General features: G+C 47.3%; 1 protein-coding gene across 4 annotated transcripts in view; it reads left to right on the top strand.

The window, feature by feature from the left end:
- The window catches only part of PLEKHA2 (pleckstrin homology domain containing A2), a 73,908-nt gene that overhangs the window by 31,565 nt on the left and 26,662 nt on the right, over positions 1–15,681 (top strand). For all 4 annotated transcript variants that reach the window (XM_012476059.3, XM_012476058.3, XM_012476056.3 and 1 more), the window contains exons 3-5: positions 3,003–3,059; positions 10,057–10,105; positions 12,370–12,467. In XM_012476059.3, the coding sequence (XP_012331482.1) occupies positions 3,003–3,059; positions 10,057–10,105; positions 12,370–12,467 (204 nt within the window). The remainder of the gene's footprint in view (positions 1–3,002; positions 3,060–10,056; positions 10,106–12,369; positions 12,468–15,681) is intronic.

The following is a 15,681-nucleotide window of genomic DNA, read 5'->3' as shown; positions in this document are numbered from 1 at the left end:
GCAAAATGGGGTTGGGGGTGGTGGCAGACGCTTGGTCCTCGGCAGAGTCCTGCAGCTCCTGTGTCCCCGGAGCCTGTGGGTCTCCCTCTGGAAGTCTGACCTTGGGCAGTGCAGCGTCTTTGCCCAGAGCGGGCCTCATTCCCCTCCAGGGCAATGTCTGTCACTCATGCCTATTGGGAGCTGGGGCTCCTATGTGGATTCTAATTTAGGGGCTGCAAGGCCTGTCTCTCCCTACCTAATCGAGGTTTCCTAAACACAAACAAACAAACAAACCCTGAAAAGCAGTCGCTATGTGGTTGAAAAAGTGTGTAAATAGAAGTGTAAATCAGACTATCCGCAGTTCACATTCGAATCTGGCTGTGAGAGGCAGCTCTTAGCTTACTGCCTCATTCAGAGAGGGAAGAACAAGGAGTGCAGAGTCGTTTCTAGGTCCTCCACTCTAAGATTCTCAGGTTCTGAGAATCCTTTTTTTGGTGGTATTATCCCCGTCCATTTTCTTGCTTGAATTTGCTTCAAATGATGTGTGTTAATTTAAATAACTGGGGTTAGAAGGACTCTTCCCTACTTCCTGAGGAGACATTTACAGAAAAGAACTAAAAGAAAAAGAAATATATAATGTTTTTAGGCCGGGCATGGTGGCTCACACATGTAATCCAAGCACTTTGGAGGCCAAGGCAGGCGGATCACCTGAGGTTGGGAGTTCAAGACCAGCCTGGCCAACATGGTGAAACCCCGTCTTTATAAAAAAAAAAAAAAAGAAAAAGAAATATATAATGTTTTTAGAGAGATGGAGTTTCACTGTGTTGACTAGGGTGGTCTCAAATTCCTGGACTCAAGCAGTCCTCCCACCTCAGCCTCCCAAAGTGCTGAGATTACAGGTGTGACCCACCATACCTGGTCCACCTGAGACATTTCTTTCTTTCTCTCTCTCTCTTTTTTTTTTTTTCTGAGACAGAATCTCACTCTGTTGCCCAGGCTGGAGTGCAGTGGTGCAATATTGGCTCACTGCAACCTCTGTCCATCTCCCGAGTTCAAGTAATTCTCCTGCCTCAGCCTCCCAAGTAGCTGGGACTACAGGAGTGTACCACCATGCCTGGCTAATTTTTGTATTTTTAGTAGAGACGGGGTTTCACCATGCTGGCCAGGCTGGTCTCGAACTCCTGACCTAGTGATCCACCTGCCTTGGCCTCCCAAAGTGCTGGGATTGCAGGCGTGAGCCACCACACCTGGCACACCTGAGACATTTCTTAAGGCTGTCTCCTGATAGGATAGGTCATTTCACTGAGAATTCTTAGGTACATTTACTAAATTCCCTTTATCCAAGATTCACCTCCTTTTATTGCTTTGAGAAGACCCCAGGTAATGGGGGCTTCAGAGATTTTTCTTGAAGGCTTTTGGCAACAGTTTAAGAGGTCAGCAAGAGCTATGAACAGAGTCTCAGATTCACAGGATAATGGTGTGCATTCGAAGCCCCACAGCTGTGATTTCTAACCTTAACTCTGACTCTGGCGTGGGACTGCCCTGACTTTTTGCTGCTTCATCCCTGCCAATGGGGACATGAAAACCAGAGAGCGTGTGCCAGGGTGGGGCTCATCGCCAGACCTGGTGCCTGTGAGTCTCCTGCTGTGGTGATAGTGCATTCACTTTGTGTTTTATACTGTACAGACATCTTCCCTTTGCTACTCATAACAGCCCTATGAAACGGGCTCAACATATATATATATTACATATATATTATAATATACATATTATATATTATGTATATATTATATATTATAATATTATGTTATAATATATATAACATATATAACATGTATTATATATTATATAATTTATATAATATATATGACATATATATTATATATATTATTTCTATACTGTGTGAGTTTGAATCCTATGTATTATAAAAAATGTTGCATTGGCATAAAACAGGACAGAGTCAGTGAGATGTCAGGACACATGCAAAAACTATAAGAGCTCAAACTTGCTGAGAGTCTTCTACATACCAGAGACAATTCCAAGTGCTCTTAAATGTATTCATTTATTTTTTTATTTCTGGGGAATGGAGACTCACTCTGTTGCCCAGGCTGGAGTGCAGTGGCGAGATCTCAGCTCACTGCAACCTCTACCTCCCGAGTTCAAGCGATTCTCCTGCCTCAGCTTCGCGAGTAGCTGGGACCATAAGTGCGTGCCACATGTCCGGCTAATTTTTATGTTTTTAGTAGAGATGGAGTTTCACCATGTTGCCCAGCCTGGTCTGGAACTCCTGACCTCAGGCAATCTGCCTGCCTTAGCTCCCAAAGTGCTGGGATTATAGACGTGAGCCACTGTGCCTGGCCTTCTTAAATGTATTAACTCATTTTTACAGCTTTCTTATGAGGCAGATACTATTATCCCTATTTCACAGAAGGAAAAGCTGAGGCTTAGTGGTTAAGGAACTTGTTCACAGTGGAGCATACGCTTTTTTTTTTTTTTTTTTTTTTTTAAAGAGGATCTCGCTCTGTTGTACAGTTGCACTAACAGGGCTTACTGCAGCCTCCACCTCGTGAACTCCAGGGGTCCTCCCACCTCAGCCTTCCATGGAGCTGGGACCGCAAGTGTGAGGCATCATACCCAGCTAATTTAAAAGTTTTTTGATACGTTATCCAGGCTGGCCTCAAACTCCTGGCCTCAAGGGATCCTCCCATCTTGGCCTTCCAAAGTGCTGGGATTATAGGCATGCTCACACTATGCCCAGTGTGAGCATACACTTTTACCATTGTACTAGAATATTTCTCTGTAATAGATAAGGCTTGGGCATAATGTTAATGTCACAGGTTTCCATCAGGAATCCTGAATCATTATCGAGAAATTAGCATCACAGGTGAGGAATGCATGATAAAGAATGGCTGAGTAACTTGCTCGAGGTTGCCAGGAAAGTGGCATTAACAGCTAGAATCTTGGTCTTCTGTCTCCTGGTGCTGTTTCTACAGCCTTCTTAAAATGAAAACTGTGTCTTTCAGAATCTGGCAGTCGGGGCAGGAGCTGTCGGAGCTTTGCAGCTGACCTACATCTCGAAGGTAATGTTGACCTGGAACTCTGGGAATTCTTGCTCTGTAAGTCGATCTGGTTTCTAAGCAAGGGGAAGTGTCCAGTCCCCAGTCCTTTGGGCATTAGTATTTTGGGACGTTGCGTGGTGCTGAAATGCTCCCCGACCCCACATACTGCCTGTGGAAACTTAGCTGCTGATGGGCGGCTGCAGAGGTATGTGGTTAGCAAGTTGTTGGAGGGTGGCCCTGTAGCCTCTTCCTCCTTGAACACATCAATCCTTAATGCTCCCAGCTCCTGCACAGGACGTGTTATGTGGTGGTGAAGCTGGGGTAGGGGTGGAACATGACCTGTGACCGTTTTTTTTTGTAATCGGGATGAAAGGGAACACAACAACAATCACCAAAAATCCAGCAACCGTGAAGGATTCTCTCAAAGTGTACAGTCAAACAGAAGTAACTCAGAAAATGCTGGGGCTTCGCTGGAATTTCATCATTCACCTGGACAGGATCACTGTGGAGGGAAGGCTAAGAAGGCCTGAGAAGCCACTCAGATTGCCAGGAGGACATTCAGCAGCCAGATCACCGCTAGGGACTAGGGCAGGTGGCTGCCAGGCGTCCCCAGTCCCGTTTGTACAGAAGGGGCTGGAGCAGCCCCTCTCTTGTGCTGAGAGCTGGGGTGGGGGCTGGTTAACGGTGCCCACATGTCACTGCTGAATTCAGCTTCTATTAGCAGCCCTTCCCTGGAGCAGGCACCACTGCTGACCCGTGATGCAGCGGTGATAAAAAGGCCGGGAGATTTAGAGCCTCCCCAGAAAGAGGAACTCTTTGTACAGTGAGCAGAGCCAGGTGGCAGCCGGCCAGCACTGAGGTTTCGGAAGCCCTGCACTCCCCACGCCCCCTCACTGCAGGCCTCTTGGGGGCCTCTTCTGCCTTGCCATCCCCTCTCATCCTCAGGGGCTTGAGGCCTGGGGGCCCCTGAGCCAAGGGTCTACCGGCTCCATCTTGTAACAAGCTTTGGGAGCCTTGCACCCTGGCTGATCAGAAGATGAACCTGGAGGGGACTGGGGGCCTCTGGAAGAGAGGCCGCCCTTGGCTGGGGGGGCAGCATGTCCCTGTGCCTGTGGCGTGCAGGCAGAGTCCGGCAGACATGGCCCGGTACCAAGGCACAAGATGCAGGGCAGCGTCAGGACAGATTAAAGAGGGAGAGAATGACCTCAGGGCTGGGGGAAGGGCCCTTTCAAGTCCAGCCTTGCTAGCACAGCTGCCGGCAATTTGTGCATGCCTTGCGGTGAGAAATGTGGCCGCCTCCCCCGGCTGGAGCAGCCAGAGGCCCAGGCCTGCCCGCCCTTCCTGACTTGTCCTCATCTTCCTGAGAGCTCCTGAGGTCATTTCTCCAGGAGTGTCAGAGACGGAGAATTTAGAGCAGAGAACCTCACAGTAATAAATGAAAAATGAAACCCTCTCCTGTGTGAGAGGGTTTGGGAAGACTTTTTTTTTTTTTTTTTGGTTGGGGAAGAGTGAATTCAATCTCCTGCTGAATCATGATTTATAAATGCAGCTCAGATGAGGGTTTTAGAGTTCTCAGCCTTGGAGGCTGCCTCGTTTGGAAAGGGTGACCTGCTGTTTAGCCCCATCCCGAGAAAGGCAGGGCTGGGTGGGCATTTTGCAAAACGCACAGCTGCCACTGGGTCGGGTTACACAGAGCTCAGAGCCTTTAACTCCTGCCTGACCCCTTGCCAGAAAGCAGGGGATTTTCCCAGAAAGAAATGTAGCTGCTGAGACGCGGGACTCCAGCTCCGCATTCCAGGTCATTTCTTTTTAACCCTTAGGTATTTCCTCCTGGAGGAAAGCTCTTGCCACGGTGTCAGGTGGCCTGGCCAGAGAGTTGTAGGTGGGCTCTCTGCTTGAGGTGTGTGTTTCTCTGCTCTCTGCTGAGGGCCAGTGTCCAGAAGATGAGGATGGGCCTGTGGCCTCTGGCCCGAGAGAGACAGAGATGAGAGTGATGATCGGATGTCATCTAGAGCATCTATGGCAACAGAAGCAGTTCTTGGCAAACTAGAAAATAATTAAAGCTGCCCTATGACCACTGCCCTCAACCCACCCCCGACTGCACAGCCAGCCCCACTGTCCCACCCCCAGCTGTGTCCCAGTTGTCAGGGCCTTGCTTTTGGTCACCTCTCAGAAAGAACTTGCGGGGGGGAGTTGTGGATTGTTTCGCGAGGGAGGCTGATGAAAAGCATGCATGCCTTCTCCAGGTAAATGCGTAGGTTTATGGACACACCCTGCTTTTACTTATAATTCCAGGGAATCCACTGACCTCCTGAAGCTGGGCCAGAGACCCCCATCCCGTGTGGGTGACTGCCATTCCTCTGCTCCTGATGCCACCTCGTGGGGCAAGGTCACCCCAGACACTGTGGCAGAGGCCGCAGCAGAGCTAGGAGACCTTGTTTTGTGGCCACTGTTTCTGCCAGAGGGGCCCCAGCTCCTCTTCCGGCCAAGGGCAGACAGGGTGGGGCTGGCCCTAGCTGTGCCTGGCCGCTGACGAGCTTACAGCTCCTGTGGTCTGTGTTTGATCTGATAAGCGCGAGTTCCTGAGAGTCTGTTGAGCTGTGGAGCAGCCCCGTCTGCGTCACTCTACGGAGGACCTGTGCCCACTCCCTGCTCACATCCCTGACCTCTGCTTGCTGCTGGGGTGTTCACAGGACCCACAGTCAACCACTGCCGTGCAGTGGCCCAGCTGTGGCCACCTCAGCTGTGCAGATGGCTGCATCTTGGTGCCTCACTGGAGTCAGACAGTCGGGTGACCTCACCCCCCCTGCAGCCACGCCTCTTCATGAGGATTGTCTGTTTCTTCACAGTGTTTGAGGAGGCTGTAGCCACCTGGCATGATCCCTGGTGGGGTGGGGGTAGAGCAGGATTATTCCTCCCAGCGGGCAGGAGTCCCGCCTCCATAGTCACCGAATGTTAGGGAGAGGCGAAGCCACCGCGTCTCCATGATCAGTTAGATTTCCTCCTGGGCATTTTTAAAAAAAATTTGAGTGGAGTCTTGCCCAGGCTGTAATGCAGTGGTGTGATCTTGGCTCACTGCAACCTCTGCCTCCTGGGTTCAAGCGATTGTCCTGCCTTAGCCTCTCAAGTAGCATGGATTATAGGCGCCTGCCACCACACCTGGTTAATTTTTGTATCTTTAGTAGAGATGAGGTTTCACCGTGTTGGCCAGGCTGGTCTTGAACTCCTGACCTCAGGTGATCCGCCCGCCTCGGCCTCACAAAATGCTGGGATTACAGGTGGGAGCCACTGTGCCTGGCCCCACCTTGGCCTTTCTTTCTGTGGGATTCAGCAACGGGCAGAATCATTTCATTGTCCTCTTTTGCCACTCTGTGGCAAAGGGGAATAGTGTTTTTACTCTGGCTTTACCTATTATGAAGCTGATTAGAGACACTGAGGGTCTTACCCTTGCAGTGAGCCAGTCAGGGCAGAACCAGAACCGATCCTGTTAATTCAGCAGTGAGTTGCTTTGCTGAATCGCCCTTCCGTGGTAAGCCATTAGGCATGAGGCCAGTGATAGTTGTACACGCATATACTCACACATGCCTCCTGACCAAAACTGGATAAACAGAGGAAAACAAACACAAAGCCAGACCGTCTCTTTGAAGGCGCCAGTTCCCATAATAAGCGCATGGGTAGCATTCTCACAGCACAGGCTGGCTAATCAGTTGTGGTCAGAATGAGCATTTGTTATCCAAACAGTGAAAACTGTCTACCTGGGATGCTCTCTCTAGTCAGTGACAAATAGGAGTTTTTCAGAGAAAAGGCAATTCTCCTAGTAAGCCAGAAAGGGTATTGGAGTTCCCAGCCTTTCAAAGTCATTCTAAAGCTGGAAGTAGGCTGGGCACAGTGGCTCATGCCTGTAATCCCAGCACTTTGGGAGGCCGAGGTGGGAAGATAACTTGAAGCCAGGAGTTCAAGACCAGTTTCGGTAACATAGTGAGACCCTGTCTCTACAAAAAAAATTTTAAAAAGAAAAATTAGCTGGGCATGGTGGCGATTGCCTATAGTCCCAGCTACTTGGGAGGCTGAATTGGGAGGATCGCTGGAGCCCAGGAGTTTGAGGCTTGAGTGAGCCATGATTGTGCCTCTGCACTCCGGCCTGAGTGACAGAGTCAGATCTCATCTCTTAAAAAAAAAAAAACAAAGGCCAAGTGTGGTGGCTCATGCCTATAATCCCAGCACTTTAAAAGGCCGAGGCGGGTGGATCACCTGAGGTTGGGAGTTTGAGATCCGCTAGCCAACATAGCGAAAATCCATCTCTACTATAAATATAAAAAATTAGCCAGGTATGATGATGCATTCCTGTAATGCCAGCTACTTGGGAGGCTAAGACAGGAGAATCACTTGAACCCAGGAGGCAGAGGTTGCAGTGAGCCGAGATTGTACCATTGCACTCCAGCCTGGGTGACAGAGCGAGACTCTGACTCAAAAATAAATAAATAAATAAATAAAAGCTGAAAGTAGGAGGGGAGGCATGAGATAGGTGGGTTCTGAGGGCTGGGATGGCGGAAGACAGTTCTGCTGTGGTCAGGATTATGCAGACATCAGGGGCAGGACAACCAGGAGTTATGCACAAGAGGACTGCGGGAGTGTGGACACTGAGGGCCAAAGCAAGGAAATGAGTTACTGACAGATCAACACTCAGGTGTAAGCAGGACAGAGGCCTGCGTGATGGTCCAGATTGATGTTGGGGGGGTGGGCCAGAAACCCAGGAAGCAAGATGCCTGGGGGCCCGGACCATTGCATTATGGACCCACCAGCATCCTCTTACCTGTGAGTTAAGACACAACTGAATTTGGATGGTCTGTGTCTGAGCTCGGGATAAGTGAGTTTACCTTTGCTCAAATCTTCATTTTTTTAAGGTCTTTCTTAGGCTCTATGGCTTTCGCCTCACATCTCAAAATGCACCCACATCCCTTATTAAATATAATTGTTTGGCTATAAAATATTCAAAAGGATTTTAATCATTTTACTTTTGGAATGATTTGGTTCTGAGTAATTCATCCAGTTTGTAACTGGCTCTAATTTCTTTGCAGTCATCTTGTACACACACAAAAGGATTCTTGTGGACTAAGAAAATTTATATCTTTTTTTTGTTTTTGAGACAGAGTCTCGCTTGTCACCCAGGCTAGAGTGCAATGGCAGGATCTCGCCTCACTGCAACCTCCACCTCCCGGGTTCAAGCGATTCTCCTGTCTCAGCCTTCCAAGTAGCTGGGATTACAGGCATGCACCACCATACCCAGTTAATTTTATATTTTTAGTAGAGATGGGGTTTCACCATGCTGGTCAGGCTGGTCTCGAACACCTGACTTCAAGTGATCCACCCACCTTGGCCTCACAAAGTGCTGAGATTACAGGCATGAGCCACTGTGCCTGGCCTGGTACCAATTATTTTCAAATGAAAAAATTTTTAATGTTTCATTGAAAAATGAATGACGTTGACTAGATGTAACATCTTATACGCATTTAAGTACTCATCAGGGAGGTTGGTATAATGTTATATAGGCATTTAGTTAAATATTTATTAACATTAGATATGGCATCTTCACTTTGTATGTAGGAGACTGGGCCATTTTTTTCAGGTTTCATACAGTTTTGCAGGCCCAGAGAAACTCATGGGCCCTCAGCATTTTGCCCATAGTTCCAGGCAGGGCATTGCCTATATCGATGTGTGGAGTGAGGCTTTAAAGGAAATGAGGTATCAAAAGCTATAACTAATCCCTCCTGGGTTGAGCAGATTCTGTGTGGAGGAATGGCTGTCTTACCTGCATTATCTTTATTTTTGTTTGTGTTTGAGAAGGAGTCTTGCTCTGTCACCAGGCTACAGTGCAGTTGCAGTGGTGCGATCTTGGCTCACTGCAACCTCTGCCTCCCGGGTACAAGCGATTCTCCTGCCTCAGCCTCCCGAGTAGCTGGGACTACAGGCATGCGCCACCATCCCTGGCTAATTATTTGTATTTTTAATACAGACAGGTTTTCACCATGTTGGCCAGGCTGGTCTCGAACTTCTGACCTTGTGATCCACCCACTTCGGCCTCCCAAGGGGTTGGGATTACAGGCGTGAGCCACCACGCCCGGCCTGCACTATCATATTTGACCCTCATGATGGCCCTATGAAAACACAATATTATGATCCCTTATTTGATAGAACAGGAAATGGAGGTCACTCAGCTGGGACACCTGTCATTTGAGACTCTCTGTCTCTGACTACCTGACTTTCTTTTGATCTTTTATAAGGTGCTACCTCAGTTCCCATTTATTTGGGGCAATATTAATTTTGGTTAGGGAGAGGGTTGGTGGTTGAAAGAGGAGGGGAGGAGGGGAATCTTGCTAGTGTGAATGAGGCCAGGATAGGTTTTCGTCAGGACTCAGTGGCTTTTAAAAGTGTTTTTGAGCTGGGTGCAGTGGCTTATGCTTGTAATCCCAACGCTTTGGGATGCTGAGGCGGGAGGATTGCTTGAGCCTGGGAGTTTGAGACCAGCCTGGGCAACATAGCAAGACCCTGTTTCTGCAAAATTTTCTTTTTTTAATTAGCCAGGCATGGTGGCATTTAAAAAAAAAAATTAGCCAGGAGGCTGAGGCTGGAGGATCACTTGAACCCAGGAGTTGGAGGCTGCAGTGAGCTGTGATTGTATCACTGTACTCCAGCCTGGGTGACAGAGTAGACCCTATCTCTAAACAAATAAGTAAATAACAAGTCTTCTTTGTAAAGATGTACAGACATCAAGATAATGGTTAACTCTGATGGGTGGGGATTCTATCAGGGAGGGGCACACAGGGCTTCTAAGAAATAGGACTGATAATGCCTATTTCTTAATCTGGATGATGAGTACAGGGTTTTCATTTAATTATTATTTTTTAAAAATGTAGACATCTGTTTAATATACTCTTTATGTATGAGAAATTTCACAATAAGAAATTTTCAATATTGTAAGAAACATATTCATGTTTCTTTTATTTCTTACTTGATTTAGGTGAGCATAGCTACCCCAAAGCAGAAACCCAAAACTCCATTTTGCTTTGGTAAGTACGGAGCCAGGGGATGGGCTCTTTTAATATTGATATGGCAACTTCCTCTTTTGTGGAGACAGTCCTGTGATCACATGTGACTATACCCTGTGTGTATGAGTGACTTAAATCACAATGACGGTCCTGGGTGTCAAGTGATATTTTTTCCCTGGTCTTGGGAAAAAAATAACGTAAGGACAGAGGTTGAGGGACTAGTAACATTTCTGTTTTCTTTCTGTCTTTTTTTTTTGTTTTAGTTTTGTTTTTTAAACGGACAAATAATAATTGTACATATTCATGGGGTACGTAATGTATAGAGTAATTAGCATATCTGTATTAGTCTGTTCTTGAACTGCTATAAAGAAATACCTGAGACTGAGTGATTTAAAAACAGAAGAGGTTTGGCCGGGCACGGTGGCTCACACCTGTAATCCCAGCATTTTGGGAGGCCGAGGCAGGTGGATCACCGGAGGTCAGGAGTTTGAGACCAGCCTGGCCAACATAGTGAAACTCCTTCTCTACTAAAAATACAAAAAAAATAGCTGGGCGTGGTGGCAGGCACCTGTAATCCCAGCTACTTGGGAGGCTGAGGCAGGAGAATCTCTTGAACCCGGGAGGCGGAGGTTGCAGTGAGCTGAGATTGCACCATTGCACTCTAGCCTGGGCAGCAAGAGTGAAACTCCATCTCAAAAAAAAAAAAAAAAAAGAAAGAGTTTTAATTGGCTCACTGTTCTGCCTGATCTTCAGGCTCTCTGGGGCCAGAGGAGAAGCAAGAAAGAGAGTGGGAGGTGCTACACACATTTAAACAACCAGATTCCACAGGAACTCACTATCATGAGATGGCAGCATGGGGGATGGTGTTAAACCATGAAAACCGCCCCCATAACCCACCATGATCCAATTACCTCCCACCAGGCCCCACTTCCAACATCGAGGATGACAACTGAACATGAGATTTGGGTGAGGACAGAGATCCGAACATATCATCATCTCGAACACTATTTTTCTTTTAATAATTGTCCATATGCATTTCAGTTTTCTCAGTGCCACAGGGCAGGTGCAAAGTGTCCACTAGAAGTTTCTATGAATCCTTATTTTAGAGCTGAGAAATGGTGTGCTCAGAAAAGACGGAGGACTCAGAAGGGAGGTGGAAGGCAGTGCCAGGAAGGGGATATGAGAAAGCAAGGAGTGTTCTGTTGAGGGTCTCAGTTGCCCAAAGAGTGATATGTTGGGGGATGGTGTAGGAAGCAGAGTCACCATGCATGGGTGCCTCAAGTCAGTGAATTCAGTGAATTCATCATCAGGTAGTTACTTGGCCCCTACTGTGTTCTCAGAACTGTGCTAAGTGCTATGAGCAAATGCTAACAAATAGTTTCTGTTGTCTCTCTGGGGTGGTTCTGAATGTAAGCTTCACAAAGGCAGGGATATTATTCTGCCTTGTCACTGTGGTATCTTCAGCATTTAAGATGGTTCCTAGCACATAGTAGGTGTTCAGTAAATATTTGTCAGATGAATGAATAGATGAATTCTGCATCTACCCCATGAGGCTCACCTACTACAGTTCAAGCTTATGCTGGGAGAATAAAATATTCCCTTGAGCTGTTCTCTCTCTCCACTTCAGATTGGTTCAGACATCTTTGGTATTCTCATTATTCTATTTCTTGCAAATTTCATAGCTAAGTTCAGAAATGAGTCTCACGTTTTGTGGTTATCAGATCTAAAAATATATGTATGTAATAATAATAAACATGGAAGTAAATTGTTGACTTAATGGAATGCTCAGAGGGAAGAACAGGTTTAGAGTGAGGCCAAGGTCACAGATTTGACCTCAGGAAAGCTTTGTCATATTTCCCAGCCACAAACAAGACTCCCAGTCCAGACCAGTTGTGCCAGTGGAGACCAAGCACGAGTCCAAAATTCTGTGTATACCATCTTGACAGTAAATGTATTAGCAGCGCCAGAATGTGGTTCAGTTGTATCTTGTTGACGGCAGAGCAGCAGCCTCATCACTGCAGAGCAGCACACTGAGGCTGCTGTTGACATCATCAGGTGTTTCTGTGGCCGATGGGATGCTTTTAAAGGTGGGAAAGAGAGTGAGCGGGTATGGCCTGGGGCTTCCTAAATATCCAGACAAGTGACTTAGGATCATGGGAGATTTATTAATCTGCTTTGTGGAGTTCACCCATCTCGCTCCCTCCAACACCTTAGCTTTGTGGAGACTCGTGTTGCTTGTATTCTGACCCAGGAATGTCTTCCCTTGTTTTCCGTGGCTTTTGTAGTTATCAATGCCCTGTCTCAGAGATATTTCCTTCAAGCCAATGACCAGAAAGATCTGAAGGACTGGGTTGAAGCCTTGAACCAAGCCAGCAAGATCACCGTAAGTTTGGTGTTTTCTGTTTTCTGGGGTAGTAAAAGTGCCTCTTCCCAGGATATGGCCTGGTTGGCGTTGGGAAAAACTGAGATGGCAGTGGGGACTTTCCCAGAAGCCCGGTCTGTACCTAATTCTCTCCCACGTCTTCTTGTTCCTTGGCTGACCAACCACAAGTTGAACCGAGAGTCTACGTTTGAATCAAGTTCAAGGGGAAGTTTATGGAGCATCCCCTTTGTGCTTCCAGGGAGGGCTCCCAGTCAGTACTGTTTTGGGTGATTGTGGGATGCTGATTCAGAATGTGGTAGGATTGGAAAATGGATTGCTGACTGTGAAAAGTCAAGTAAAGAGAAAAGCATAGGGGGAGGGAAGTCAGAACTTTTTCCCAGCTTGGGGGATACTCTTCTTATTTTCAGAGGCTGCCTGCAAGGTCAGTGCAAGCCACCTGCCTCCCTGTCCTGGAAAAGCCTTCTGCTTAAAAGCTTCACAGAGCTAGTTCATGGACTATCCTATGAGTATGCTCTTTTCCCTTGAGCTGGCTAATGAAGAATTCCTTTCTTTTTCCTAAGAAATACAGAAAAAGAAAGGAAGAAGGGTAAGAAAGATGGAGAGGAAAAACTGTATGTTTTGGAAAAAACCCAGACTTTTAATCAATAAGACAGGCAGACTCCTGGCTTATATAGACCATGGCTTGTATGCTGAAAAGTTTGTTTCTGTATCACAGTCAGAAATGCTTATGTTTGAGGGGCTTTCAGTAAGAACTACTACCTGCTGTGGCAAATTATCCTCCCAGATTTCTCAGGGTTCCTGTGAATATCTGTGTAGAAGAAATGTGTACACCTGTCTAGTATTGCTAGACCCAACTGGAGTATAACTGAGTCCTATAAGCAGTTTTGATGATTAGCTTCTTATTCTGATAAACCTTGGTAAACCTGTGAAAAGAGAGAGTGATGAAAAGAGAGAGGATGGATGGCTGGGTGCAGTGGCTCACACCTGTAATCCTAGCATTTTGGAGGCCAAGGTGGGTGGTTCACCTGAGGTCAGGAGTTTGAGATCAGCCTGGCCAACATGGTGAAACCATGTCTCTACTAAAACTAAAAACTTAGCCGGGCGTGATGGCACACACTTGTAGTTCCGGCTACTCGGGAGGCTGGGGCAGGAGAATCGCTTGAACCCGGGAGACAGAGGTTACAGTGAGCTGAGATTGCACCACTGCACTCCAGCCAGGATGACAGAGTGAGACTTAGTCTCAAAAAAAAAAAAAAAAAAAGGTTGAAAATGGAGCAGTAAAATCAAGCACAGCTTTCCCTCATGGTTGGATTCTTCTCTTTCTTCTTGTGGGCCAGCCTGCTCAGCGGAGGAAAGGTGAGCATTTATTTTACATCACAGATGAGGTCCCTGTGCCTCTTCCTCATCAGAAGATGCCCCATGAGTGGGTAAACCAAGGCCTCTGGAATACTGACAGTCCAAAAAAAAACACCTTGTTTTCAAGCTGTGTAGCTTAGTTGTGGTTGAATTTGTCTTCCACCAGCTGATTCAGTCTCAGAAAGTTGGCTGGGTGTGGTGGCTCACACCTGTAATTCCAGCTCTTTGGGAGGCTGGGGTGCGAAGATCACTTGAGCCCAGGAGTTCAAGACCAGCCTGGACAACATAGGGGGAGACCCCATTTCTACAAAAATAATATAAAGCAGTGGCTTACACCTGTAATCTCAGTACTTTGGGAGGCTGAAGTGGGTGGATCACCTGAGGTCAGGAGCTCGAGACCAGTCTGGCAAATGTGGTGAAACCCTGTCTCTACTAAAAATACAAAAAAAAAAAAAAAAAAAAATTAGCTGGGTGTGGTGGCACGTGCCTGTAGTCCCAGCTGCTCAGGAGGCTGAGGCAGGAGGATCATTTGAGCCCAGGAGTTTGAGGCTGCAGGGAGTTATGATCACACCACTGTACTTCAGCCTGAGCAACAGAGTGAAACCCTATCTCTTAAAGAAGTCTCAGGAAGCGGAAGCAGCTTTGGAAAGGGACTGCCTGTTGATCTGAAGCAGTGCATGACACAGGAGCATAAGCGGTGACAAACAGTGGTCTTTGGGATTTTGAGAGAAAACGCAGCAGCCAAGCTCTGTGCCTCCTTTTCTGGCCACTGGGAACTCTAAAAAGTTACTTCCCTCCTTCTTTGCTGGGTTTCAGGAATTCATCTGGGTCATTTAGGGGAAATTTCTGCAGTTCCATGGTGATTTTGTCACTAAATACCCCCGCAAAAATCAACATCCCTAAAAATGTGGTTACATAATAACAAAACTCACAGAAAATTAGAAAGGGTAGCTTAGGTAGGCGGTGACATGCAGCAACAAGGAGTCAGGCAGTCCTAGGGCCAGATCACTTAATTTTAATGAGCTTGGGTTGACCTCATCTATAAAGTGGAGAAAATCATGCCTGGTTGGTAAGATTAGTGATAACGCAGCAAAGAGGCTTATCAGTGCGTTGCCTGACACTGAATGGAGGCCTGAAGAAACTGTAACTGCTGGCATCTCTCAGCCAGAAGGAAAATAGAGGAGGAATTTCTGGCCTGATATGGAGAAGTAGGGAGGGGGCAGAGGACATCCTCGTCTATGTAAACCGAGTACGCAGTCCAGGAAGAGAAGGTCTCATCTTCTTAGTGGGGGCCCAGCATAATCACGGTGCGTTTTGAACACACACTAAATGACAGGGCTCTCATGTAGCTCCAAGCTCTTGAAAGGGTCTGGATCCTTAGGCCTGTCTGACTCTGAAAGCTGTAGAAGAAGTGGGAGAGGACTTTAGCTTTTCTCATGAGGTCCCAGTGACGTCCCGGCAGATGGACGCAGGGTGTTGCTTTCTCCTGAAGTTGGGCACCGTGATGCCGGGACTCCAGTGGAAAGTCAGGGTTTAGTAGACGTTCAGCTGTGTTTTGTTTTGTTTTGTTTTTGCTTTTTTTGCAATGAAGTCTCACTCTGTCACCCAGTCTGGAGTGCAATTGTGCTGGAGTGTGATCTCGGCTCACTGCAACCTCTGCCTCCCGGGTTCAAGCGATTCTCCTGCCTCAGCCTCCCAAGTAGCTGGGATTACAGGCAGCTGCCACCATGCCCAGCTAATTTTTGTATTTTTAGTAGAGACGGGGCTTCACCATGTTGGTCGGGTTGGTCTTGAACTCCCGACCTCAGGTGATCCGCCCGCTTAGGCTTCCCAAAGTACTGGGATGACAGGAATGAGC

The sequence above is a fragment of the Aotus nancymaae genome, unplaced genomic scaffold (genome assembly GCF_030222135.1).
Source record: "Aotus nancymaae isolate 86718 unplaced genomic scaffold, 86718_ANA_hifiasm-v0.15.2.pri h1tg000079l, whole genome shotgun sequence".
Lineage (NCBI taxonomy): Eukaryota > Metazoa > Chordata > Mammalia > Primates > Aotidae > Aotus > Aotus nancymaae.
Note: the sequence above shows the minus strand (reverse complement) of the source record. Positions and strands in the feature narration are given on the sequence as shown.